The sequence below is a fragment of the Tachysurus fulvidraco genome, chromosome 9 (assembly GCF_022655615.1).
Source record: "Tachysurus fulvidraco isolate hzauxx_2018 chromosome 9, HZAU_PFXX_2.0, whole genome shotgun sequence".
Classification (NCBI taxonomy): domain Eukaryota; kingdom Metazoa; phylum Chordata; class Actinopteri; order Siluriformes; family Bagridae; genus Tachysurus; species Tachysurus fulvidraco.
The window spans coordinates 26,895,930-26,923,243 of NC_062526.1; the positions used below are offsets into that span (position 1 = coordinate 26,895,930).

Genomic DNA, 27,314 nt, shown 5'->3' on the forward strand with positions numbered 1-27,314 from the left:
TGGCCACCAACTCCACTTTGGTCCCTGGCTTGACCTGCGGCACCACCCTGGTCTCCGGTCCTGCTCTGGTCTCTGGCTTCGCCTCCAGCACCACCCTGGTTTCCGATCCTGCTCTGGTCTCTGGCTGCGCCTCCAGCTCCACCCTGGCCGCCAACTCCGTTATGGTCCCTGGCTCGACCCGTGGCACCACCCTGGCTCCCAGTCCTGTCCTGGTCTCTAACTCTGCCTCCAGCACCACCCTGGTCACCTGCTCTTCCGGCTCCGCCCTGGCCTCCTGCCCTACCGGCTCAGCCCTGGCCTCCTGCGCTACTGGCTCTGCATTGGCCTCCTGTTCTGCTGGCTCCGCCCTGGCTTCCTGCTCTTCCGGCACCGCCCTGGCCTCCTGCTCTGCCGGCGCCGCCCTGGCCTCCTGCTCTGCTGGGTCCGCCCTGGCCTCCGGCACTGCCGGCTCCACCCTGGCCTCCGGCTCCGCCCTGGGCTCCTGCTCTGCTGGCGCCGCACTGGCCACCTGCTCTGCTGGCGCCGCCCTGGCCACCGGCTCACCCGCAACACGAACTCGGCCCGCCCTCCCACACTTGTCGCGCCTTCGCTCCACCCTCCTGGACTGGTTTCTGTGGCCTTGGGAGCGTCTGGAAGCCGCTCGTCTGTTCTGTAATAAGTCTGTCTGTGTTCCCCTTTGTTTCTGCCTGCTGTTAATTGTTGACCCCACCCACCTATTTGTTACCATGGACATTTAATTGCATTCAATCTCTTCCCCAGGTGTTTTGTCTTAGTCCTTGTCTGTCTCTGTCTTGTGATTGGTTCTTGTTCACTATATGTACTCTGTCTTGTTTAAATCCTGGTTGTGAGTCATTGTTAGTATGTGCTGTGCTGTTGGGTTATGTCTGTTCCTGTTTCCTGTCCTGCTCAGTGTTCTGATCTGTTTTGCCTGCTTGTTTGTTACCTGTTTCTTGTTTTTTGATTATTAAAAGGATTAACTGCACATGGATCCGAATTCCTCTGTGACTCATCGTGACAGTAGGTCAATGGCGCCAATGGAGGTTGTTGTTAACCCGGGCCTCGATTGATCTGGTATGAAATTCGTACTGATGATTCCCATGGTTAAATTTGGCAATGTTTTATGCCGGCTGCTCTTCCTGTATATTTATCTAGGCTTGGGACCAGTACAGAAGTCACAGGACAGTGACCCCCATGGCTAGATTAAATCAACAGTGGTATGTCAAGGAAAATCCTAATAAAGTTATAAAACATTATGCTAATATGATCAAGGGTTTGTAAATGTTAGGTACATGGAAGTGCAGCAGAAAAGCTTAAAATAAGTTAGAATAAGATTTAATGAAAGAATTATTTACATTATTAACAGTCAAATCATTCAAGGAGGGTTTTTATGTGAATCATCTTTAATAATTAATTATTACAGTTTTATTGGATATATGTGTATCATCACAACACAGTAGTTGAAATATATTTCAGAATAACGGGTCTACAGAATAACAGAATAAAGGAAGAAAGACAGGGAGAGTCCAAGAGACACATTCATGCTGTTATATCAACCCAAGCTCCCAGCCACCAGAGGGAACCCTCGCTGGTTCATGGAGTTTCACTTTTGGTTGTTACTTCAGGGCTTACAGACTTGTAAACCACGCTCATGCCACAATGTACCATTAAGTATCTTCAGTTTGTTTTGCATACTAAGACATTTGATATGCTGTATTGTTGCTTTTCTGTGTTTTGAACATTGCCTGTGAATTTTGGATTTTATGCTGTCTTTGCCGTTTCAGACTTTTCTTTGTTCTTGTTCTCCCTCACCTATGCCTCCTCTGGCCTCACACCTTTTAATTCCCATGGTTACAAAATTCATTGGTCATCACATCCATAGACAACTAGTTCCACTGGAGTGGCAACGTCTAGGAAAGTGCCCACCTCTGCCTACAATGGGCAGTCCACTGACAGCACCTAGATGCCAACTGCAGGAGGTGCTCCCATCAACTAGGGCAAATGGTATGGCTATCCATAAGAAACCTTCGCCTGATACTACATTGCCACATAACTTAAACGCTATTCAAAGCCCACTTCAAGCTGGCCCAGACCAGTACCTACACCTAACTGGTCTGCACATCCCCCTGATGAAGTCATTAGTTGTATAGCCCTTTATATTTCTGCTCTAAAAATCTTCTTCAAATGGTGGATTGTGAGACCTTTACCCCTGCCCTCTGGAGGTTGTTGGTGATGTCAATTACTTTTTTTGTTTTTTTCTTTACAACTCTCACAATGTTTTGGTCATTAGCTGTTGCTGTTTTCTTTGGCTGACTTGTTTAGTGTCTGTTGATCAGTTCTTCCTTTATCAGCACATCCTAAATTGTTATACAGCACAGATAAAAGCACTATTTACTGTTAAAAACACTGCACAGTGTGGCGCTCTTCACACAGACATGTGTAGGGAATCAAAATGGGAGACAGCTTGGTTAGTTTGGGAGCTAAATACGAAAACACTCAACGCCAAAATCTTTAACAGATTTTGAAATTCTGGGAACTACCAGAAGTCCTGAGTTTTGTGACCTCGGTGAGCCTTCAGGAAGTGCTCTGTGTATGTGTGTCAATTGTCCTCTCTAGTGCTGGGACAGAAAAATATATGTTTTAGGGAAAGCTAGGCGAGAAAAACAAAAATATAGTGGGTAGCACGTTCGCCTCACACCTCCAGGGTCGGGGTTCGATTCCCGCCTCCACCTTGTGTGTGCGGAGTTTGAATGTTCTCCCCGTGCCTCGGGGGTTTCCTCCGGGTACTCCGGTTTCCTCCCTCAGTCCAAAGACATGCATGGTAGGTTGATTGGCATCTCTGGAAAATTGTCCGTAGTGTGTGATTGCGTGAGTGAATGAGAGTGTGTGTGCCCTGCGATGGGTTGGCACTCCGTCCAGGGTGTATCCTGCCTTGTTGCCCGATGACGCCTGGGATAGGCACAGGCTCCCCATGACCCGAGTAGTTCGGATAAGCGGCAGAAAAAGAGTGAGTGAGACTACACGCACTCTCCTTGCATTGTTTGTTTGGGAGAGGAGCATGCCCGGTTGGCTTTCGAGGGAGCTGGCTGCATGCATTGTGAGTGATTCCCTCTGCATACTCTCCGATCCTGCCTGGCTGTGTTTTCAGCCTCGGCTGCGCCTCACGGTTTGAGTCCCGTGTCTACCGAAGCAGCGCAGCGCCTTTGATCGGGGTTTGCAGGATGAGTTAGCTGAAGCGGAGCAAGAGACGTCCCTTTCCCTTTCTCTTGCCCTCTCCCCTGACTCTGTTTCAGTTTCGGGAGCTCATGCTGCAATTTCTCCCGACCCGGAAGAGAGCATGCTCCTTTCCACGTTGGGCTCTGAGGAGCTCGATGAAGGTGGGGAGGGGCTTTCCCCCTCTGAACTGCTGACGAAATCAGTGGTGTTCGAGGAGCTCCTCGAGGTGGTGACACACGCTGGTCTAAGTTAAATTTAGATTGACCAGAAAGTTAGACTCGTCCGTTCTAAGCTAGATGACTGCTGGCCATGAAGAGGCACTTGTGGCACAATTTAACTGACATCCATTCTCCTGGATGCCCCAGTTTCTCCTCAGGGCTTGTTCGGGGACGCAGTGAGTAATGTCGTCGACAGGCACCAGGAGGTAAAATGCCAGTTGGCGGCATTCAGGGAGTTTCTCCCTCGCTGCAGCGAGCAGCCTGGGCCATCTTCCAGGCGCACCCAACTCCCTCGTAGCTCACTCAGCTCACTCGCTCTGTGTGCACACAAAATTACAAGAGACATTCAGCTACACAACCCCATATTTGCCGCATTTACCATTTAAAAATATGGCTGTTTTACTGCCTCATAGTGGTCATAACAAGTATCTACAGTTCCTATAATTATAATCAAAGGCACACATCTTCTTTATATTTATAAAGATCTGGAGTTTATTCTTCTGATTGTATAGATGGAGAATCAATGCGCTGAAGTCTTAAAAAAGAACAAACATGAAAACATGGGAATGAGTCTGAAAAATCCCAGAAAGCTTTATTATCGATTATATGTTTATTAATGACAGCAGGTTGTCAAGTCCTCAGTATTTGTACAGTCAGGGACTCGTGTGTGTATAATGACAGTGTGTACAAATGTATTGATTATTTGTTAAAAAAAAAAATGCTATCTTCGAATGAAAACAACCCATATTTACCCATATCTCTTAATGCTATAACAGGTTATTAATAATTTGATATTTCTGAACTATACATATACATTTTATATATTTATTAAATTGTATAAAAATTCGAACTAAAGCATTATTACCATTTTTACTAACTATTATATTTCCAGACACAAACACCAGTGAATAGAGGCTGTATAGAACCTTCAGACATTCTGTTACAATAATTTCAAACATCAGAAAACTTTTATAAATCATGATCAGAACTTTCATTTCATCAGAAGTTTCTTTTCCTTTATAAGTAACTGATGATCCTAGAAAACAATTAATGATTAATCACAAAAAGTTTATAGAGTTTTAAATTACTGAACATAAAACACCACAAAAACATTATTTTTTTCGATCACACAACCTCACAGTTGATTCTGATTTACACAAAACATCCCAGTAGAGCCAGAACCCAGCGTATAGAGGCTGAGTGAATGTGGTGTGGACTCTGTGGAGGAGCTTCATGGTGTCAGAGACACTGTAGAAGGACAGAATTCCTGCACTGTGATCCACATACACTCCTATTCTGGAGGGTGATGGAACTCTGAGATCAGTCTTAATGTTGTTGTTATAGAAGAAGAGAGAAGTAGGAGAACATTCCAGACTCCAGGACTGATTGTTGCCTCCAATCCAGCACTCAATACCCCGACCTTTCCTGCTGATGACTTTATATGAGACTGATATTAACACGTATCTCTGACTGCTCCACTCCACTTCCCAGTAACAGCGTCCACACACACTCTCCTTACTCAGAACCTGACTGTAGCAGTCAAATCTCTCTGGATGATCAGAGTATCGCTGCATCGTTTCACTGTACGTAACTGCTCTGTTCTTCTCAGACAGAATGAGGTGATGATTTACTGTGTTGGGATCCAGAGTCAGATCACAGAAATCTAAACACATGAAAAATGTGAACATTTTAGATATCAATCACAGGATAGATGTAGAGTGTGTGTGTGTGTGTGTGTGTGTGTGTGTGTGTGTGTGTGTGTGTGTGTGTGTGTGTGTGTGTGTGTGTGTGTTGGTGTGTGTGTTATAGACTTACATTTTAGAAACTCTTGTCTGCTCTTTGGTTCTGAAAGTAAAATCTGAATGTCCTCAACTGTTGAGAAAGAAATAAAATTTCCTTATGTTAAAAACCCATAAAATCAAACAACTGTGAAAATCATTGTGTGTGTATTTTAGAAGTTTGTGTAGATCAGGTGTCACACTTCAGTTATGAAGCACCAGAAAGCAGTTTCTCACTCATCAATGATCATCAATTCATCATGAAATCTTGAATCAGGTGAGTGTTAAATCTCTAAACTGTATGGTGTTTTTGTGCTCAAGAACAAAGACTGACACCTAAACATCACTGTCATAGATTATGAAAAGACTTAAAGTAGCAGGAACACATCCTCTTACCATGTTCAGGGATTTTGATGAATTCCTCCTGGCAGATTTCCTCGAGTCTCTTTTTCAGATCAGAGAGAGATTTCCTCACTCTCTGAAATGAGAGCTGTTGATTGAAAGTGATGATGGATGAATCCTCACAGAGATCAGACTGAAAATCTGGTCTGACATATGGAGGAGAGCGACGACCAGAGACTAAAGCCTGCAAACAGCAATTAAACATGAAATTAAACCTCATTGTTTCTATATCAATAACGTTTTGAAGCGGAAACATTTTAGAAACCTAAGATCCATTATTTATTCACTAGAACACATAACCTGGAAATGTGGATGTCATTGACCTTTATTTCCTGGAGGAAATGGATGTGATCGTGTGTGTGTGAAAGCTTCTCCATCTCAGTGACTCTCCTCTGAAGATCATTAATCTCCTGCTCCAGTTGCTCCAGGAGTCGTTCAGCTCGACTCAGTTCAGCCTTCTCCTGAGCTCTGATCATCTCCGTCACCTTTGAGTGCTTTTTCTCCATGGAGCTGATCAGCTCAGTAAAGATTCTCTCACTGTCCCCCACTGCTATCTTTGCACTGAGCTGTTAGGAGACACACAACGCATAAAGGTCCATTTAAAGCTCATCTCTCATTCTCTCTCTTACTGGGACTCTAAATGTCTCCATGTTGTCCATGTTGTGTGTGTTTCTAGGAGCAACTCTGTCTCTGCTCACTGCTCACCTTTATAGTGTTCACAGCCTGTTTCAGCTCCTGCACCTTCTTCAGCTTCTCCTGGAGTCTCTGCTGGAATTTCAGCTGCTCCTCCTGTAGCTCATTCTGAGGACACATCAGTTGTTTAGGTTCATTTTTTAAATTCACTTCCTCCTGCATTTGTTCCTTCTGTATACATGAGTTCACACCCTCACAGATTCTGAGTACTGTCTATATAATATGTTCTCTCTCTCTCTCTCTCTCTCTCTCTCTCTCTCTCTCTCTCTCTCTCTCTCTCTCTCTCTCTCTCTCTGTTAAACCTATGTTGACTCACCCAGTCAGCAGGAATGTTCTCTTACCTGTTTGATGGGTTTATGATTAATGCTGAACAAAAATAAATTCAACAGTCTCTTAATGACATTAAATTATATTTAAATAAGTTTTATCTTGATTTAAAAATAATTTTGATAAATACATAAATGTGATTTTCTCACCTGTTTTTCAATTCTTTCATCCGCAGCTGTGACTGTGTCATGACCTCTGTGTTTGTCCATCATACACAGATAACAGATAAAGCTTTGGTCAGAACGACAGAAGATCTCCAGCACTTTATCATGTTCAGAGCAGATCTTCTTTTGTAGATTTCCAGAGACTTTCACTAACTTGTGCTTTTTCAAAACAGGAATTTCAAGATGAGGTTTGAGATGAGTTTCACAAAATGAGGCCTGACAATCCAGACAGGACTTGATGGCTTTGTGTTTTCTCCCGGTGCAGAAATCACACTCCACATCTCCAGGTCCAGCGTAACAGTGAGCAGGAGAAGCAGCTTGAACTTCAGTCTTCTTCAGTTTCTCCACCATTTCAGCCAGAATGTTGTTTCTGTGTAGAACAGGCCTTGGGGTGAAAGTGTCTCTGCACTGAGGACAGCTGTAGACGTCCTTCTGATCCTCCTGATCCCAGCAGCCATTAATACACACCTTACAGAAACTGTGGCCACAAGAGGGAGTCACCGGATCCTTCAGGAGATCCAGACACACTGAACAGCTGAACTGATCCTGATCTACTGAAATATTCGCCTCAGCCATTTTCCTGAACTCACACACTGACAGAATACATGAGAGGGAAACTCTGACTTTCATTTCTCTGGAATGAGGAATGGCTCACCACTTCCTTCTGAGAGAGAGAGAGAAGGAGGAGGAGCTTTTAGTACACATTACTGTAATAGACATTCTACTTGGCAGCTGTATGTCAAGGAAAATCCCAATAAAGTTATAAAACATTATGCTAATACGATCAAGGGTTTGTAAATGTTGGGTACATGGAAGTGCAGCAGAACAGCTTAAAATAAGTTTGAATAAGAGTTAATGAAATAATTCTTTACATTATTACCAGTCAAATCATTCAAGGAGGGTTTTTAGGTGAATCATCTTTAATAATTAATTATTGCAGTCTAAATGGATATATGTGTATCATCACAGCACAGTAGTTGAAATAAATTTTAGAATAACCTTATAAAACAAGAAAGACAGGGACAGTCCCAGACTTATGTTCACACTGTTACAACAACCCAAGCTCCCCACCACAAGAGGGAACCCTCGCTGGTTCACGGAGTTTCACCTTCGGTTGTTACTTCCAGGCCCACAGACTTGTAAACCACGCTCATGCCACAATGTACCATTAAGTATCGTCAGTTTGTTTTGCATACTAAGCCATTTGATATGCTGTAGTGTTGCTTTTCTGTGTTTTGAACATTGCCTGTGAATTTTGGATTTTATGCTGTCTTTGCCGTTTCAGACTTTTCTTTGTTCTTGGTCTCCCTCACCTCTGCCTCCTCTGGCCTCACACCTTTTCATTCCCATGGTTACAAAATTCAATGGTCATCCCATCCATAGACAACTAGTTCCACTGGAGTGGCAAAGTCTAGGAAAGTGCCCACATCTGCCTCCAATGGGCAGTCCCAGCACCTAGAGGCCAACTGCAGGAGGTGCTCCCATCAACCATATCAACCAGGGCAAATGGTATGGCTATCCATAAGAAACCTTTGCCTGATACTACATTGCCACATAACTTAAACGCTATTCAAAGCCCACTTCAAGCTGGCTCACACCAGTACCTACACCTAACTGGTCTGTACATCCCCCTGATGAAGTCATTAGTATAGCCCTTTATATTTCTGCTCTAAAGTTCTTCTTCAAACGGTGGATTGTGAGACCTTTACCCCTGCCCTCTGGAGGTTGTTGGTGATGTCAATTACTTTTTTTGTTTTTTTCTTTACAACTCTCACAATGTTTTGGCCATTAGCTGTTGCTGTTTTCTTTGGCTGACTTGTTTAGTGTCTGTTGATCAGTTATTCCTTTTTCAGGATATCCCAAATTGTTGGCGCTCTTCACACAGACATGTGTAGGGAATCAAAATGGGATACAGCAAATTTTGGGAGCTAAATACGAAAACACTCTATGCCAAAATCTTTAACAGATCTTGAAATTCTGGGAACTACCAAAGTCCTGAGTTTTGTGACCTCAGTGAGCGCGAAGGATTGTAACGTGTTAGAAGACTAGTTAGATACATGGGAGATAAACCATTAAGAGCCTTGTTTGTACAGTAATTAGCAGCAGTTTGTAAGCAATTCTAAACTTAACATGTAGCCAGTGTAGAGATGATAAAATTGGTGGTTATATGATCATATTTTCTTTCCTGGTAAGAACTCTGGCAGCTGCAGTTTGTAGCCTATTTATTAAAGATGCAGGACAAGCACCTAGTAACAATAGTTACAAAAGTCCAGTCAGGAGGACTTTTAAAGGCTAAAGTCTGCAAAAAATTCTAACTAAAGCATTATTACCATTTTTACAAACTAATATATTTCCAGACATAAACCCCAGTGAATTGAGGTTCCCTTTCGAGGGAACTGGACGCTGCGCCAGGGCTGACACTATGGGAATGCTTCTGTGAGGAAGTTGTGTCTGAAGCTCTCTGTGCACACACAAAAAATTTATGTAATTTAATTAAACACTAATTTAATTTAACAGTTAGTGACATTCGAGGAGCTCCTCGAGGTGGTGACACACGCTGTGTCTAAGTTAAATTTAGATCGGCCAGGAAGTTGACTGACATCCATTCTCCATTATCCGGGCTTGTTCGGCGACGCAGTGAGTAATGGTGTCAACAGACACTGGGAGGTAAAATGCCAGTTGGCGGCATTCGGGGAGTTTCTCCCTTGCCGCAGCGAGCAGCCTGGGCCACCTTCCAGCTGCACCCAACCCCCTCCTAGCTCACTCAGAGCAGTAAAAAGTCTAGGGAGGACGGTCAGCGTACCTTGGCCCAGACCCATCAGGTGAGAGGGTCCATCATCTCCGCCAAGAAGACTACCCTGATGCCTGAGAGCTTTGGGTTCCTATGAGCATCCTATTAAGGAATGCTCCCCCTACTGCCGCCCTGCTGCATCCGGCATTTCAGGGGCAGTTGGGTCTGTGCCTGATCCTCATCCCTGCATGGATCTCCCTGGGTTAACACCTGCCAGTTCACTGCTTCAGGGCACCCGGGAGGTCTGTGTGAGTTTGACACCACTCTCAGACAACCAGGCAGTGTGGAAACTTCTGCCAGGGGTGTCTCAGTGGGTCCTGGATATTGTAGAAAAAGGGTACAGGATCCAGTTCTCCTCCCATCCTCCGGGCTTCCAGGGTGTGTTGCCCACGATCGTTGGCAGGCACCAGGTGGTGTTCCTCCAAGAGGAACTTCTCTCGCTCCTGAGGAAATGGACCATAGAGCATGTTCCCCTCCCAGAGCGAGACTCCGGCTTTTACAGCCGATATTTCATTGTACCCAAGAAGGACGGTGGTCTGCATCTGATTTTGGACTTGCAGGCTCTGAACTGTACTCTGAAGACTTAGAAGTTCAAGATGCTCACACTGAAGGTTATTGTGTCCCACATCAGGTCCAAAGACTGGTTTGTGACAATAGACCTCAAAGACGCTTATTTTCACATAAACATTCTGCCAGAGCACAGGAAGTTCCTCAGGTTCGCATTTGGGGGCAAAGTGTGCCAAAATTGTGTTCTTCCTCTTGGCCTAGCCCTTTCACTACACATGTTTACAAAGTGCATGTATGCAGCCCTGGCAACGTTGCATCTCCAGGGCATCCGTGTGCTAAATTACCTGGACGACTGGTTCATTCTGGCCCAGTCGCAGGCTATGCCAGTCATTGAGATGCTGTGCTTGCCCATATGAGGTGTCTAGGCCTCAGGTTGAACCCAGGAAAGTGTGTGCTTTCTCCTTCTCAGAGAACCACCTTTCTGGGGGTAGTTTGGGACTCCACCACGATGTTGGCACATTTGACTCCCGCTTGGGTGGCTTCAATCTTGTCAGCAGTGAAAGCGAATTTTCCCCTGGCATTCCCCAAGGCTATTCTGCACCCCAGGGCAGGATATGCCCCTAAGGTACCCAGCATGGTGGGTTGTCTAGTCATCCTCAGGCGTACTGTCCCCTGCCCCGTTAGGTGGCGAAACAGGAAAAGCTGCATTTCCTTTGCTCAGTAAGAGCCTTGAGGACTTATGTCCACCGCTATAGCTTGTGGCATAACTCCTCCGCCCTTTTTGTTTTTGGGGCCGGAATAGGGGTTATCGAGTTTCCAAACAACGCCTGGATCACTGGGTAGTGGCGTCCATTACTCAGGCCTATGAGGTGCACAGTCTTGCCTTGCCTCCCGGCATCAGGGCTAGGGGTATTGCCTCATCCAGTGCCTTAGCCAGTTGTGTCCCCCATGAAGATATTTGTGCTGTGGCAGGTTGGTCCTCTCCACACACCTTTATCAGGTTCTACCCCACTCTAGGGTCCCAGGTCCTGCAGGGCCAATGATGGTCTGTTCCCAGTCTTCTCATGCTCTCTCACGGCCTCTGGCACAGTCATTGACCGGTGCGTGGCGTCTTGGGTATTGGCATTCCCATAGCGTCAGCCCTGACGCAGCATTGAGTTCCCTCAAAAGGGAACTACACAAGGTTATATATGTAACCCGGTTCCCTGAGAAGGGAACGAGATGCTGCATCGCTGGCCACTCTCGCTTCCTTTTGACAAATAGAAGCTGGAGTCATGTGACATAGATGCCCTTATATGGACTTCCTGGCGGTTATATGGACTAGCAGGAGGTTATAACTAGTTACATATATACAGAAAACAGACTGTGTGTGTGTATGTGTGTGTGTGTGTGTGTGTGTGTGTGTGCTTTCCCAAGTTCCCAAATTACACCAGACATCCAGCTACACAGACCCATATTTGCCGCATTTACCATTTACAACTATGTCTGTTTTACTGCCCCATAGTGGTCATAACAAGTAACTACAGTTCCTATAATTATTATCAAAGGCACATCTTCTTTATATTTATAAAGATCTGGAGTTTATTCTTCTGATTGTATACATGGGTTGTATACCCATATGAGGATGGGTTCCCCTTTAAGTCTGGTTCCTCTCAAGGTTTCTTCCTTACCATCTAAGTGAGTTTTTCCTTGCCACTGCTTTCTGAGTCACCTCGGACTTGCTCATTGGGGATAAATACATACACATTGTAAACTAAATATATCTAATATTAATCTTGAATTTTGCTTTCTATTAGTCTTTATATTAAATTCTTTATAATAACCTTTTGTTCTATGTTTATGTTCCTGTAAAGCTGCTTTGAGACAATGTCAATTGTAAAAGGCGCTATACAAATAAACTTGAATGGAATTGAATGGAGAATTAATGCCCTGAAGACTTAAAAAAAGAACAAACATGAAAACAGGAACGATCCTGAAAAATCCCAGAAAGCTTTATTATGGATTACATGTTCATTAATGACAGGAAGTTGTCAAGTGCTCAGTATTTGTACAGTCAGGGACTCATGTGTACAGTATAATGACAGTGTGTAAAAATGTATTGATTATTTGTTAAAAAAAAATAAAATGCTATCTTCCAATGGAAACAACCCATATTTACCCATATCTCTTAATGCTATAACAGGTTATTAATAATTTGATATTTCTGAACTATACATATACATTTTATATATTTATTAAACTCTATAAAAATTCTGACTAAAGCATTAATAGCATTTTTGCAAACTATTATATTTCCAGACACAAACACCAGTGAATAAAGGCTTTATAGAACCTTCAGACATTCTGCTACAATAATTTCAGAAAATCAGAAAACTTTTATAATTCATGATCAGAACTTACATTTCATCAGAACTTTCATTTCCTTTATAAGTAACTGATGATCCTAGAACACAATTGATGATTAATAAGGAAAGGTTTATAGAGTTTAAAATTATTCAACACAAAACACCACAAACCCATTATTTCGCTCGATCACACAACCTCACAGTTAATTTACACAAAACATCCCGGCTGAACCAGATCCCAGCATATAGAGGCTGAGTGAATGTGGTGTGGACTCTGTGGAGGAGCTTCATGGTGTCAGAGACGCTGTAGAAGGACAGAATTCCTGCACTGTGATCCACATACACTCCTATTCTGGGGGATGATGGACCTCTGAGAGCAGTCTTTGAGGTGTTGTGCCAGAAGAAGAGAGAAGTAGGAGAACATTCCAGACTCCAGGACTGATTGCCTACAAAAAAGCACTCAATACCCCGACCTTTCCTGCTGATGTCTTTATATGAGACTGATATTAACAGAAATCTCCGATGGCTCCACTCCACCTCCCAGTAACAGCGTCCACACACACTCTCCTTACTCAGAACCTGATTGTAGTAGTCAAATCTCTTTGGATGATCAGAGTACTGCTGATTTGTGTTGCTGCTCGACACTGCTCTGTTCTCCTCAGACAGAACAAGGTGATGATTTACTGTGTTGGGATCCAGAGTCAGGTCACAGAAATCTAAATACATGAAAAATGTGAACATGTTAGATATCAATCACAGGATAGATGTAGAGAGAGAGAGAGAGAGAGAGAGAGAGAGAGAGAGAGAGAGTGTGTGTGTGTGTGTGTGTGTGTGTGTGTGCGTGTGTGTTATAGACTTACATTTTAGAAACTCGTCTCTGCTGTTTGGCTCTAAGGGTAAAATCTGAACGTCCTCAACTGTTGAGATAAAAAAAAAACTTATGTTAAAACCCATAAAACCAGACAGTTGTATAGATCTGAAGTGTCTGTAGATCAAGTGCCACACTTCAGGGATGAAGCACCAGAGTGCAGAGTTTCTCAGCTCTAACACAAACTTATTCACATCAGCAGTTCATCATCTCTAACAGGATAATTTCTTTACCATGTTCAGGGATTTTGATGAATTCCTCCTGGCAGATTTCCTCGAGTCTCTTTTTCAGATCAGAGAAAGATTTCGTCATTCTCTCAATGGGGACCTGTTGATTGACAGTGATGCTGGACGAATCCTCACAGAGATCAGACTGAAAATCTGGTCTATCATATTGACAACCAGAGACTAAATCCTGCATACAGCAATTAGACATGAAATTAGGAGAATAGATTAAAGTTTTTATGTAGACTCTAAAATCAGAAAAGTTTTGAAGTGGAAACATTTTAGAAACCTAAGAACCATCATTTATCCACTAGAACACATAACCTGGAAATGTGGATGTTGTTTACATTGATTTCCTGGAGGAAATGGATGTCATCGTGTGTGTGTGTGAAAGCTTCTCCATCTCAGTGACTCTCCTCTGAAGATCATTAATCTCCTGCTCCAGTTGCTCCAGGAGTCGTTCAGCTCGACTCAGTTCAGCCTTCTCCTGAGCTCTGATCATCTCCGTCACCTCCGAGCACTTTTTCTCCATGAAGCTGATCATCTCAGTAAAGATCCTCTCATTGTCCTCCACTGCTGTCTGTGTACTGAGCTGTTAGGAGACACACAACACATGAAGGTCCATTTAAAGCTCATCTCTCATTCTCTCTCTTACTGGGACTCTAAATGTCTCCATGTTGTCCATGTTGTGTGTGTTTCTAGGAGCAGCTCTGTCTCTGCTCACTGCTCACCTTTATAGTGTTCACAGTCTGTTTCAGCTCCTGCACCTTCTTCTGCTTCTCCTGGAGTCTCTGCTGGAATTTCATCTGCTCCTTCTTTAAATCACCCTGAGGACACATCAGTTGTTTAGGTTCATTTTTTAACTTCACTTCGTCCTGCATTTGTTCCTTCTGTATCCATGAGTTCACACCCTCACAGATTCTGAGTACTGTCTATATAACATTTTCTCTCTCTCTCTCTCTCTCTCTCTCTCTCTCTCTCTCTCTCTCTCTCTCTCTCTCTCTGTTAAAACCTGTTGTGATCACTGTGCCGTATATGGCTCACCACCGCTAGGATATGAGGCTGCATCAACTTCATTAAGCATTAAATCCTCTAAATATACGGTCATGTTATACATTGTTTGAAAGCTTAGACTCTCAGGATTTTTTTAATCCCACACACAAATCATAATATGATTTATAGCAGTCATAAAAATGTAATCTAGTTGATAGTCACCTGAACTAGGCGGTGCCAGATCAGTTTGTTTAATTACATTTAAACTCTTCCCTTTATTCACTGGGGTAATATTTTCAAATATTACCCCAGTAAACAAATATTTTTCATAAATCCCCAAGAGTCCAAGGAAATGGAATATCTAAGCCTTTTAATCCAAAACGCTTTGCTCTCCTCACAATAATTATGTTTCTGACCGGAAACTGTAAACAATAGTTCAATGGCAGCCATTCTTTTGGCTCTCACGGCTCATCAGAGGCTTATAAAACTACACTTGTCATATTTGTAGTCCAGAGTCTAACGAATCAAACAAGCCCTCTCTTGAGCCAATCTGTGCCCGTGGTGCAGAGATACGCAGCTAAGGATCAAATGATGGCTCTCCATTCTATTTGGAACACCCTCCTTTTGATTGACAGTTGCTCCCTCCAGTAGAAATTTCATGATCCTTATACCTCTTTAGCCAATAAGGAGACGATTCCAATGATATACGACATGACACATCTGTGAGGGGAGGGGTGCCTGGTAGAGCCGTGCGCTTTTATTGGTCAATTCTCAAACTTTTCACACTCTCACGCCTCAGGGTGTCAGGTTACAGGCCTTTTTTCACATTAGGTTTCTAGGCAGAGGGGTTCTCTTTGTTTTAGGCCTTTTAAATTCAGCATGCTGTCTTTTTATACAAAGTTATACAGTAAACAAATAAACAAGCAAAACAAAAACACACAGACATGTCGTAGAAAAAAAATTCATATAAAATCCATTTTTGAGTCTTTTGACTTGTGGCTATGACCCTGAGTAGTTCTTTATCCCAGAATATGTGTTAACAACAGTGTATTTAGTCAGTTTGTCAGATCAACAACTATGACAGAAATAAAAACCCTCCATTCTAGCCTCTGTAACTCTGTAAGTAAGGTCTAGAATCACCCTGACACTTGTATCAGAAACTAGAGATTCTTTCTTCTTTCCAATGAGACCAGGCCCACCTCTGTGTGTCAAAGGATGTGGGAGCTGTGCCACTTTTTAGTTGGGTATGTCATTTAGGCGAAAATCATGAAAATCTAGGCCGTTCGCTATTAAACCTATGTTTACTATGATTATTAATGCTGAACAAAAATAAATGCAACAGTCTCTTAATGACATTAAATTATATTTAAATAATTTTTATCTCGATTTAAAAATAATTTTGATAAATACATAAATGTGATTTTCTCACCTGTTTTTCAGTTCTTTCTTCTGCAGCAGTGACTATGTCATGATCTCTGTGTTTATCCACCATACACACATAACAGATGAAGCTTTGGTCAGTATGACAGAAGATCTCCAGCACTTTATCATGTTTAATGCAGATCTTCTCTTCTATATTTCCAGAGACTTCGAATAACTTGTGATTTTTCAAAACAGGAATTTCAAGATGAGGTTTGAGATGAGTTTCACAAAACGAAGCCACACACATCAGACAGTACTTCACGGCTTTGTGTTTTCTCCCGGTGCAGAAATCACACTCCACATTTCCAGGTCCAGCGTAACAGTGATCAGGAGAAGCAGCTTGAACTTCAGTCTGCTTCAGTTTCTCCACCACTTCAGCCAGCATGTTGTTTTTGCGTAGAACAGGCCTTGGTGTGAAAGTGTCTCTGCACTGAGGACAGCTGTAGACGTCCTTCTGATCCTCCTGATCCCAGTGACCATTAATACACACCTTACAGAAACTGTGACCACAGGAGAGAGTCACCAGATCCTTCAGGAGATCCAGACACACTGAACAGCTGAATTGATCCACTGAAAGCTGATCTACTGAAATACTCGCCTCAGCCATTTTTCTGAACTCACACAGTGACAGAATACGACAGGGAAACGTTGACTTTCGTTTTCTCTGGAATGAGGAAAGGCTTGCCACTTCCTTATGAGAGAGAGAGAAGGAGGAGGAGCTTTTAGTACACATGAGGCAATAGAGGTATGTGGGGATTTTAATGCACACGGTACATTATGACAGTATTGCAATAAAATTGGAAGTGAAACTCAGTTGTCAGATATATGTGGAACAATCAGAAGCATGAGTGGATTAAGTAAAAATGTGGACATGCCAGTGTTATGTAGCAATAATAAGAATGAAGTTCGTAATGCAGAAAAAGCAGAGCTTTTGGTAGAAACTTTTGTGAAAATCCACAGTTCTGGAAATTTATCCACAATTGATAAGCAGAATAGGAATCAGACACAGTTGGAAAAGCTGGAATAAAAGAAAGTAGAACTGCATCAGGAGGAGATATGGACCTGCCTTTTATTATGTTTGAATTAAAAATCGCTATCTTAAATGCATGAAAAAAAAACAACACCATGAAAAGATGCTATACGTTATAGCATGCTAGGGCATATGAAAGATGTGTTATTGGAGGTAGTATTAAGGCTGATTAATATGATATGGAGTACAGGTAAAATCCCACATGAATGGAAGCAGGCAGTGATAGTCCTATAGCGTTAACATCACAATTAGGGAAAGTCATGGAAAGGATGGTAACTGATAGGTTAAGTTACTATATGGAAGACAAGGGTCTCCTTTTAGCGTATCAGTCTGGATTTCGTAAGGGCAAGGGGACAATAGACTGTGTTTTGTGCTTAGAAGCAGAAGTTAGGAAAGCACAAACTAATAAGGAAAGTGTAATTGCTGTGTTGTTTGATGTCGAAAAGCATATGACATGCTGTGGAAGGATGGACTACTTAACATACTTGACAAATAAGGAATAAAAGGTCAATTATTCGGTTGGATACTAGACTTCCTGGACAGAAGAACAATAGAAGTTAAGGTTGGTACAGAGTATTCAAGTAGGCATATTGTGGAAAATGGTACCCCACAAGGTTGTGTTTGTAGCCCTGTACTGATCAATATTATGATAAATGACATTTTTGATCAGGGAGGTGGAAATGTAGGTCAGTCACTTTACGCAGACGATGGAGCTTTCTGGGTTAGGGGTCAAAATGTAGAATATTTAAGAAAGAAAATGCAAAATGCAATAGAGAAAGTTGAACAATGGACTTTGAGATTTCTATGAGTTATCTTTGATGAAAGGCTGACTTGTTGTCAACATATTGATAAGGTCAGAAATAAATGCAAGAAGATCAACAAATTGTTGAGATGTCTATCAGGACGAGACTGGGGAGCGAGTAGAGCATCACTAATAAACATTTATCAGGCTCTAATGATAGCTGCCTCTGACTATGATCGCTAAGCGTATATGTCAGCATCGGAATCTAACCTTAAAAAGCTTGATGTGGAGCAGGCACAGGCACTTCGGATTTGTATCAGGGCATTTAAAACATCGCCAGTAACTGCATTACAGGTGGAAGCAGGAGAGATACCGCTACGTATTAGGAGGGTCAAGATCATGTTGGCGTATTGGACTAATTTGCAAGGACAAAACTATCATGAAGCAACATTGGCTTAAAATATGGCAGGAATATTGGAACACAGCGGATACAGGACGTCACTTAGTATACAAAATCAAGTACACAAGCATGAGGAAGGGCAGAAGCCCAAGGGAAGAGATGTTAGTCTCATGTCTTGGGTCACACTGGTTTAAATACAAGATTATACAGAATAGGAAAACATTCCATGATTATGCATTCATTGTAATGTACTAAAGACAGTAAAGGATATACTGTTAGACTGCAAAAAATATGAAGAAAATACAAAGCAAAGGGTGAACAAAGCATAACACTTGAGCATTTATTAGGAAAAGCATCTAGGAGAATACACAATTTATTAATTTTATTTTTGAAAAATACTGGGTTAAGTGAAAGAATTTAGTGTTTTTTATTTATTTATTTATTTATTTATTTAATCTAGCCGTGGGGGTCACAGTCCAGTGACTTCTGTGCCGGTCCCAAGCCCGGATAAATAGAGAGGGTTGCGTCAGGAAGGCCAGCCAGCATAAAACATGGGCAGATTTAACCATGCGAATCGTCAGTACAAATTTCATACCGGATCGGTCGAGGCCCGGGTTAACAACGACCGCCATCGGCACCGTTTACCTACAGGGTGCCGGTGGAAATTGGGCTGCTGTTGGTCAAAGAAGTAGAGGAGGGAGGAGAGTGCACAAAGAGAGAGAGAAGAGGAAAGGTAAGAGTGTAGGACTGAGAATAGGAACTTTGAATGTTGGTACTATGACAGCGAAAGGTAGAGAGCTGGCTGATATGATGGAGAGAAGGATGGTGGATATACTGTGTGTACAGAAGACCAGGTGGAAGGGTAGCAAGGCTCGTAGTATAGGAACAGGATTCAAGCCGATTTATTATGGTGTGGATAGTAAGAGAAATGGGGTAGGTGTGGTCCTGAAGGAGTCTGAAGTTAGAGATTGAAGGGGTGATGTTGAATGTTGTTTGTGGTTATGCCCCACAGGTAGGTTGTGAGTTAGAGGAGAAAGAGAGATTGTGAAGTGAATTAGATGAGGTGATGGAGAGTATTCCCATGGGTGAGAGAGTGGTGATAGGAGCGGATTTTAATGGACATGTTGGTGAGGGGAACACAGGTAAAGAGGAGGTGATGGGCAAGTTTGGAAAGGAACCTTGAAGGACAGATGGTAGTGGACTTTGCTAAGAGGTTGGACATGGCTGTGGTTAACACTTATTTTCAGAAGAGGGAGGAACATAGAGAGACTTACAAGATTGGAGGTAGGAGAACACAGGTAGACTACATCCTATGTAGAAGAGGCAATCTGAAAGAGATTAGTGAGTGTAAAGTGGTAGTGGGAGACAGTGTAGCCAGACAGCATAGGATGGTGGTGTGTAGGATGACTCTGAGGGTCATGATGAAGAGGTCAAAGATAGAGAAGAAAACCAAGGGTTAATTCTTACACATTTAAAGGTTTATTAAATTCAACCACTATTAGGAAGACTATTCCAAAGTTTGGGAAAACGCTCTACACCTTTAGTAGATTTTGAAATTCTGGTAACTTCCAGAAGTCCTGAGTTTTGTGACCTCAGTGAGCGCGAAGGATTGTAATGGAGTGTTAGAAGACTAGTTAGATACATGGGAGATAAACCACTAAGAGCCTTGTATGTAAGTAGCAGCAGTTTGTAATCAATTCTAAACTTAACATGTAGCCAGTGTAGAGATGATAAAATTGGTGGTTATATGGTCATACTTTCTTTCCCGGTAAGAACTCTGGCAGCTGCAGTTTGTATCCTATTTATTAAAGATGCAGGACAAGCACCTAGTAACAATAGTTACAAAAGTCCAGTCAGGAGGACTTTTAAAGGCTAAAGTCTGCAAAATTATATTTCCAGACATAAACCCCAGTGAATAGAGGCTTAGAACCTTCAGACATTCTGCTACAATAATTTTAGAAATCAGTAGAACTTTTATATAAATCTTTATAAATATGATCAGAACTTACAGTTTCATTTCTTTTATAAGTAACTGATGATCTGAAAACAAGACAAAACGCAGTGTTTTAAATTTCAGTGTTTTGTGTGATTTTAGGTTGATGTTTTTCACTGTTAAAGATCAGTGAGGAAAAGTTCATGGAGTTTGCTGTGGCTTAGTGGTTAGCACGTTCGCCTCACACTTCCAGGGTTGGGGTTCGATTCCCGTCTCCGCCTTGTGTGTGTGGAGTCCCCGTGCCTCGGGGGTTTCCTCCGGGTACTCCGGGTTCCTCCCCCGGTCCAAAGACATGCATGGTAGGTTGATTGGCATCTCTGGAAAATTGTCCGTAGTGTGTGAGTGTGTGAGTGAATGAGAGTGTGTGTGTGCCCTGTGATGGGTTGGCACTCCGTCCAGGGTGTATCCTGCCTCGATGCCCGATGATGCCTGAGATAGGCCCGTGACCCGAGAAGTTCAGATAAGTGGTACAAAATGAATGATTGAATGAAACATTACAAACCCATTATTTTTTTCGATCACACAACCTCACAGTTGATTCTGATTTACACAAAACATCCCAGTAGAGCCAGAACCCAGCATATAGAGGCTGAGTGAATGTGGTGTGGACTCTGTGGAGGAGCTTCATGGTGTCAGAGACACTGTAGAAGGACAGAGTTCCTGCACTGTGATCCACATACACTCCTATTCTGGTGGATGATGGAACTCTGAGATCAGTCTTAATGTTGTTGTGATAGAAGGTGAGAGAAGTAGGTGAACATTCCAGACTCCAGGACTGTTTGTTGCCTCCAAACCAGCACTCAATCCCCCGACCTTTCCTGCTGATGTCTTTATATGAGACTGATATTAGCACGCATCTCTGACTGCTCCACTCCACCTCCCAGTAACAGCGTCCACACACACTCTCCTTACTCAGAACCTGACTGTAGTAGTCAAATCTCTCTGGATGTTCAGAGTATCGCTGCACCGTCTCACTGTACGTAACCTCTCTGTTCTCCTCAGACAGAATGAGGTGATGATTTACTGTGTTGGGATCCAGAGTCAGGTCACAGAAATCTAAACACACAAAATGTGAACATTTTAGATATCAATCACAGGATACATAGATGTAGAGTGTGTGTGTGTGTGTGTGTGTGTGTGTGTGTGTGTGTGTGTGTGTGTGTGTGTGTGTGTGTGTGTGTGTGTGTGTGTGTGTGTGTTATAGACTTACGTTTTATAAATTCGTCTCGGCTGTTTGGCTCTAAGAGTAAAATCTGAACGTCCTCAACTGTTGAGACAGAAATAAAATGCCCTGATGTTAAAACCCGTAAAATAAAACAATTGTGAAAATCATCGTGTGTGTAGTTTAGAAGTTTGTGTACATCACGTGTTACACTTCAGTGATGAAGCACCTATAGCATATGCCATCTTAGGCAAAGATCCTCAGAGAGTTCCCAATTTGGACATTTTCACTTAGGGGTGTACTCACTCTTGTGGCCAGCGGTTTAGACATTAAAGGCTTTGTGTTGAGGTATTTTGAGGGGACAGCAAATTTACACTGTTATACAAACTGTACACTCACTACTTTACATTGTAAAACAGTGTCAGTTCTTCAGTGTTGTCACATGAAAAGATATAATAAAATATTTACAAAAATGTGAGGGGTGTACTCACTTCTGTCAGATATTCTGTGTGTGTGTGTGTGTGTGTGTGTGTGTGTGTGTGTGTGTGTGTGTGTGTGTGTGTGTGTGTGTGTGTGTGTGTGTTGTAGACGCACATTTCAGAAACTCATCTCTGCTGTTTGGCTCTGAGAGTAAAATCTGAACTTCTTCAACTGTGGAGATAAAAAATAAAATGCCCTGATGTTAAAAGTGATAAAACCAAACAGTTGTATAGATCTGAAGTGTGTGTAGATCAAGTGCCACACTTCAGTGATGAAGCACCAGAGTGCAGAGTTTCTCAGCACTAACACAAACTCATTCACATCAGCAGTTCATCATCTCTAACAGGATCATTTCTTTTACCATCTTCAGGGATTTTGATGAATTCCTCCTGGCAGATTTCCTCAAGTCTCTTTTTCAGATGAAAGAGAGATTTCCTCACTCTGAAAAATGAGAGATGTTGATTGACAGTGATGCTGGATGAATCCTCACAGAGATCAGACTGAAAATTTGGTCTGTCATATGGAGGAGAGCGACGACCAGTCACTAAAGCCTGCAAACAGCAATTAGACATGAAATTAGGAGAATAAATTCTGTTTTTTGAAATGAATTAATGTTAATTTATTCATTAAAATTGTCAGATATATTTTTACAGATTGCTTCCAGAAAAGGTTCGAACTTCAAGCCTTCACATTTGAAAAAATATATATATATATTTTAATAATGAACTCATAACTTTTACATGTAACACCTAGAAAAGTGGATGTTGTTTACCTTTATTTCCTGGAGGAAATGGATGTGATCGTGTGTGTGTGAAAGCTTCTCCATCTCAGTGACTCTTCTCTGAAGATCATTAATCTCCTGCTCCAGTTGCTCCAGGAGTCGTTCAGCTCGACTCAGTTCAGCCTTCTCCTGAGCTCTGATCATCTCTGTCACCTCTGAGCGCTTTTTCTCCATGAAGCTGATCAGCTCAGTAAAGATCATCTCATTGTCCTCCACTGCTGTCTGTGCACTGAGCTGTTAGGAAACAAATGAAGGTCCATTTAAAGCTCATTTCTCATTCCCTCTTTCACTGGGAATCTAAATGACTCCATGTTTCCAAGAACCAAGATTCCAAATAATGCCGTAGAAGTAGCACGCAGTGGCCACTTTGGATAAAATATGGTGCTATTTACATTTTTTAGCCAGACTATTGCTGGTACATGGACACCAGAGACAGTGATTGTGCAACAACCAACCTGCACGATGATGTGTTGGAAAGGCTTTGCGACCTCGGATTGCTGCGGAGACCAGACCTCCAGTCCTCCTCGTCGCCTGATACCCGGGACCAGGAAAGGGGAGGCCAAAAGTGGTGCTCAAGAAAGCGGAAGAGCAGTAAGCGGGCGGGCATCTGTGCTAGGCTAAAAACAAACCCTAGCCGGCCGGCTATCCCGTTCATTCTACTTTCCAATGTCTGCTCCCTGGACAATAACCTGGACTACATATGATTCGAACGCACTACTCAGTGAGAGTTTAGAAACTGCTGCAGCTTTGTTTTCACGGAGACGTGGCTCAGTGACAGAGTTCTGGACATTGGCATTCAGCTATATGGACTCATTTCATGCCGACAGAAATACAGCTCTGTGCGGTAAGGCTTGCTATGGTGATGTGTGTTTACATCAACATAGAATGCTTCGAGAACTCTGTTTCTAGTTACTGCTCATCGCTGGTGGAGTTTGTGACTGTTAGATGCAGGCCATATTATTACCATGGGAATTCACCACGGTTTTTATTGTCAGGGTTTACATTCCCCCCAGCGCTAATGCTAAAGAGTCACTATGTGAATCTCAAATCTCAAATCAGTGCTCCCTAATTTCCATCAGTATGTGGATGTTGCAATAAGATAAAACATGCTGGATCTGCTTTACACAAACATTCCCGGGTGAATCGTGCAGAGCCCCAACCCCACCTCAGCTACTCAGACCACATCTCTGTTATGCTAATTCCTGCATACAGACCACTCGTCAGACACTAAACTGAAGCAGGTGAAAACCTGGTCAGAGCCACCTCTGCTCTCCGGGACTGCTTTGAGTGCACTGACTGAAACATCTTTAGTGAGGCTGCAACCATCGGCAACTCCGTCCACTTGGAGGAGTACACGTCATCAGTGACCAGCTACATCGGCAAGTGCATTGATGACATGACCATCTCCAAGACCATCACCACATGTTCCAACCAAAAGCCGAGGATGACTGCTAAAGTGCATGCGCAGCTGAGGATTAGAGACCTAGCCTTCAGAAAGAGGGCAGTCCTAAAAACAATGAGGGCCAAACTATCCCAAGCCATCAAAGAAGCAAAGCGCACATATGCCCAGACAATACACTGCCACTTCCAGGACAGCAGAAACACCCGTCACATGTGACAGGGCATACAGGCAATCACGAACTACAAGACAGCTCCACCTGCCTGTAATAATGATGCCTCTCACTCAGATAAGCTGAATGACTTTTTCACTAGGTTTTAGGTGCAGAATAACGTAGCGGCAAGGAAGACCATCCCTCCCCCCAACGATCAGGTACTCTGTCTATCCTTGGCCGACGTGAGGAGAACTCTATTCACAGTTGACCCACGGAAGGCTGCTGGAGAAGACAACATTCCTGGCAAGGTGCTGCAGAACAGGGAATGCACAGAATAGCTAGCGATGTCTTCACTGACATCTTCAACATTTCCCTGAGAAGCTCTGTTGTTCCCACATGCCTCAAGACAAACACCATTGTCCCCATCCCAAAGAAGTCTACAGTGTCACACCCATTGTTTTGAAGTGCCTTGAAAAGCTTATCATGAGGTCCATCAAGACCCAGTTACCACCCTCACTGGACACCCCTACAGTTTACATCATCCAAACCGCTCCACAGACGACATTTCCACGGCCCTTCATTTAGCCCTCACCCGCCTGGACAATAAAGACAATTACGTACGAATGCTGTTCATAGACTTTAGTTAAGCATTCAACACAATCATCCCTCAGCACCTGATTGGGAATCTGAGCCTGCTGGGACTGAACACCTTCCTCTGCAACTGGATCCTGGACTTCCTGATTGGGAGACTTCAGTCAGTCTGGATCTGGAACTGCATCTTCAGCACCACACTGAGCACTGGAGTGCCTCAGGGCTGCATGCTCAGCCCACTGCTGTTTACCTTGCTGACTCACAACTGTGCAGCAATGCACAGATCGAACGATATTATCAAGTATGCTGATGACACGACCATGGTGGGTCTCATCAGCAGGAACGATGAGTCAGCATACAGAGAGAAGGTTTAACATCTAACTGCTTGGTGTAGAGTTCAATTCAATTCAATTCAAGTTTATTTATATAGTGCTTTTTACAATAGACATTGTCTCAAAGCACCTAGAGCCAACAAACTGTCTATGATTGTTGATAAAACATCATCAAGAAAGCCCGCCAGCGTCTCTACTTCTTAGGAAGGCTTATAAAAGCCCATCTCCCTCCCCCATCCTTACTATGTTTTACAGAGGGACCATTGAGAGCATCCTATGCAGCTGCATCACTGTCTGGTTTGGGAATTGCACCCTCTCGGATCACAAGACCCTGCAACGTATAGTGAGGACAGCTGAGAAGATCATTGGACTCTCTCTTCCCTCTATCATAGACATTTACACCACACGCTGCATCCGCAAAGCCAACAGCATTGTGGATGACCCCACACACTCCTCACACACTCTTCACCCTACTGCTGTCTGGAAAAAGGTACCGAAGCTTTCGGGCCCTCACGACCAGACTGTGTAACTGTTTCTTTCGACAAGCCATCAGACTTAATAACCTTAATAACTGAACGGAACAATACTGAGCACAACACACAAATACACATCAACTGTATGGACTGCACAGATCTACACCAATTACATACTCTTCCATTATACATCCATCAAACAGTTTCGCACACTGTTTTTGCTCTTTGCACATGCTGTCTCACATTTCAGCTGATTGCTGTTTTGCACAATACTTTACATTACCTCCGGCAACTGCTGCTATACTGTGTTCATTCCAGGATTTCTGCACATGCAGTATTGTTTGAACATACAGTATTTACACTGGTCAGCTCTGTTTTTCTTTATTGTCTTTTGTGTGATGTCTTGTGTCTTTTGATTGCACTGTCTTTTGTCCTGCACTGTCTTTCTTGTTTGTCTCATATTGCACTGTTTGCACCAGGTTGCACAGTTGCACTTTATGTACACAGGACTATAACTTCCTAAGTCCTTAGCTTTGTCTTTGTTTTACAGTATGTAGCATCATTGTCCTGGAGAAACGTTGTCTCATTTCATTGTGTACTGCAACAGCTATATATGGTTGAAATGACAATAAAAGCTTCTTGACTCGACCTGACTATTGATGTTGTCCATGTTGTTGGTGTTTCTAGGAGCAGCTCTGTCTCTGCTCACTGCTCACCTTTATAGTGTTCACAGCCTGTTTCAGCTCCTGCACCTTCTTCTGTTTCTCCTGTAGTCTCTGCTGGAATTTCATCTGCTCCTCCTTTAACTCAATCTGAAGACACATAAAACACATTTCAGTGTTTATAAACTTTATGAGCAGTTTATACAGAGTGTATGAGCTCAGTGGGTGAATATTAACTGCACAGAAAGGTTTAAAGTTCACTCGGGTTCTACGGAGCACCTTATTAAATAGAACACTGGATGTTGGCTGTTACAAAGTTCATAGTTAAACACGGAAATATATTTTAGTCTTTAATGAATATACTTGGGTTCCTTTGGGTTACATCACAATTAACAACAAAAGATGTATCGATTTTTTTCTTTTTTAATAATAATATATCCAAAGCGTAAAAGTTTAATATGAACCCTAAGTTGTAGCTTCTGCTTGGAAACCTTCAGCCACTTTACATTAGAAATATAAATTGTATGAACTGACTGAATAGATGAGACTTGTATTTCTCACCTCTTTCTCAGTTCTGTAAGCTTTAACTGTGACTGTGTCATGACCTTTATGTTTATCCATCATACAAAGATAACAGATGAAGCTTTGGTCAGAACGACAGAAGATCTCTAGTATTTTATCATGTTCAGAGCAGATCTTCTCTTGTAGATTTCCAGAGACTTCGACTAACTTGTGCTTTTTCAAAACAGGAATTTCAAGATGAGGTTTGAGATGAGTTTCACAAAACGAAGCCTGACAATCCAGACAGGACTTGATGGCTTTGTGTTTTCTCCTGGTGCAGAAATCACACTCCACATCTCCAGGTCCAGCGTAACAGTGATCAGGAGAAGCAGCTTGGACTTCAGTCTTCTGCTTCAGTTTCTCTACCATTTCAGCCAGAATGTTGTTTCTGTGTAGAACAGGCCTTGGGGTGAAAGTGTCTCTGCACTGAGGACAGCTGTAGACGTCCTTCTGATCCTCCTGATCCCAGCAGCCATTAATACACACCTTACAGAAACTGTGACCACAGGAGAGAGACACCGGATCCTTCAGGAGATCCAGACACACTGGACAGTTGAACTGATTCTGATCTACTGAAATACTCGCCTCAGCCATTTTTCTGTTTTCTGA

General features: G+C 42.8%; 2 protein-coding genes and 1 pseudogene across 2 annotated transcripts; all 3 read right to left on the reverse strand.

Annotated features, from left to right (window-relative positions):
• LOC113658642 overlaps positions 1 to 18,442 on the reverse strand; it is a 297,616-nt pseudogene extending 279,174 nt beyond the window's left edge.
• On the reverse strand, positions 4,003 to 16,091 carry LOC113658609 (tripartite motif-containing protein 16-like). The gene is made up of 7 exons (XM_027171141.2): positions 15,953 to 16,091; positions 6,781 to 7,459; positions 6,317 to 6,412; positions 5,935 to 6,177; positions 5,606 to 5,795; positions 5,247 to 5,303; positions 4,003 to 5,094 (listed from the first exon to the last, which is right to left on the reverse strand). Exons 2-7 carry the CDS (start codon positions 7,423 to 7,425, stop codon positions 4,544 to 4,546), a joined length of 1,782 nt encoding a protein of 593 aa, XP_027026942.2. The 5' UTR covers positions 7,426 to 7,459; positions 15,953 to 16,091; the 3' UTR covers positions 4,003 to 4,543.
• Positions 18,443 to 20,474: 2,032 nt separating the features above from the next.
• On the reverse strand, positions 20,475 to 27,314 carry LOC113658608 (tripartite motif-containing protein 16-like). The gene is made up of 7 exons (XM_027171140.2): positions 26,706 to 27,314; positions 26,199 to 26,294; positions 22,525 to 22,767; positions 22,114 to 22,303; positions 21,867 to 21,923; positions 21,321 to 21,377; positions 20,475 to 21,166 (listed from the first exon to the last, which is right to left on the reverse strand). The coding sequence occupies exons 1-7, from the start codon at positions 27,297 to 27,299 to the stop codon at positions 20,616 to 20,618; spliced, it is 1,788 nt and encodes a 595-aa protein (XP_027026941.2). The 5' UTR covers positions 27,300 to 27,314; the 3' UTR covers positions 20,475 to 20,615.

What these genes read in the sequence shown, in the direction of transcription:
- LOC113658609 (XM_027171141.2), bottom strand. Translation starts at nt 7,425, where the DNA reads ATGAAAGTCAGAGTTTCCCTCTCATGTATTCTGTCAGTGTGTGAGTTC. An exon ending in ATGAAAGAATTGAAAAACAG is followed by an intron (nt 6,413 to 6,780) that starts GTGAGAAAATCA and finishes ATGTGTCCTCAG; the next exon opens with AATGAGCTACAGGAGGAGCA. An exon ending in AGGCTGTGAACACTATAAAG is followed by an intron (nt 6,178 to 6,316) that starts GTGAGCAGTGAG and finishes GTCTCCTAACAG; the next exon opens with CTCAGTGCAAAGATAGCAGT.
- LOC113658608 (XM_027171140.2), bottom strand. Translation starts at nt 27,299, where the DNA reads ATGGCTGAGGCGAGTATTTCAGTAGATCAGAATCAGTTCAACTGTCCA. An exon ending in AGGCTGTGAACACTATAAAG is followed by an intron (nt 22,768 to 26,198) that starts GTGAGCAGTGAG and finishes GTTTCCTAACAG; the next exon opens with CTCAGTGCACAGACAGCAGT. An exon ending in ATTTCCTCCAGGAAATAAAG is followed by an intron (nt 22,304 to 22,524) that starts GTAAACAACATC and finishes TGCTGTTTGCAG; the next exon opens with GCTTTAGTGACTGGTCGTCG.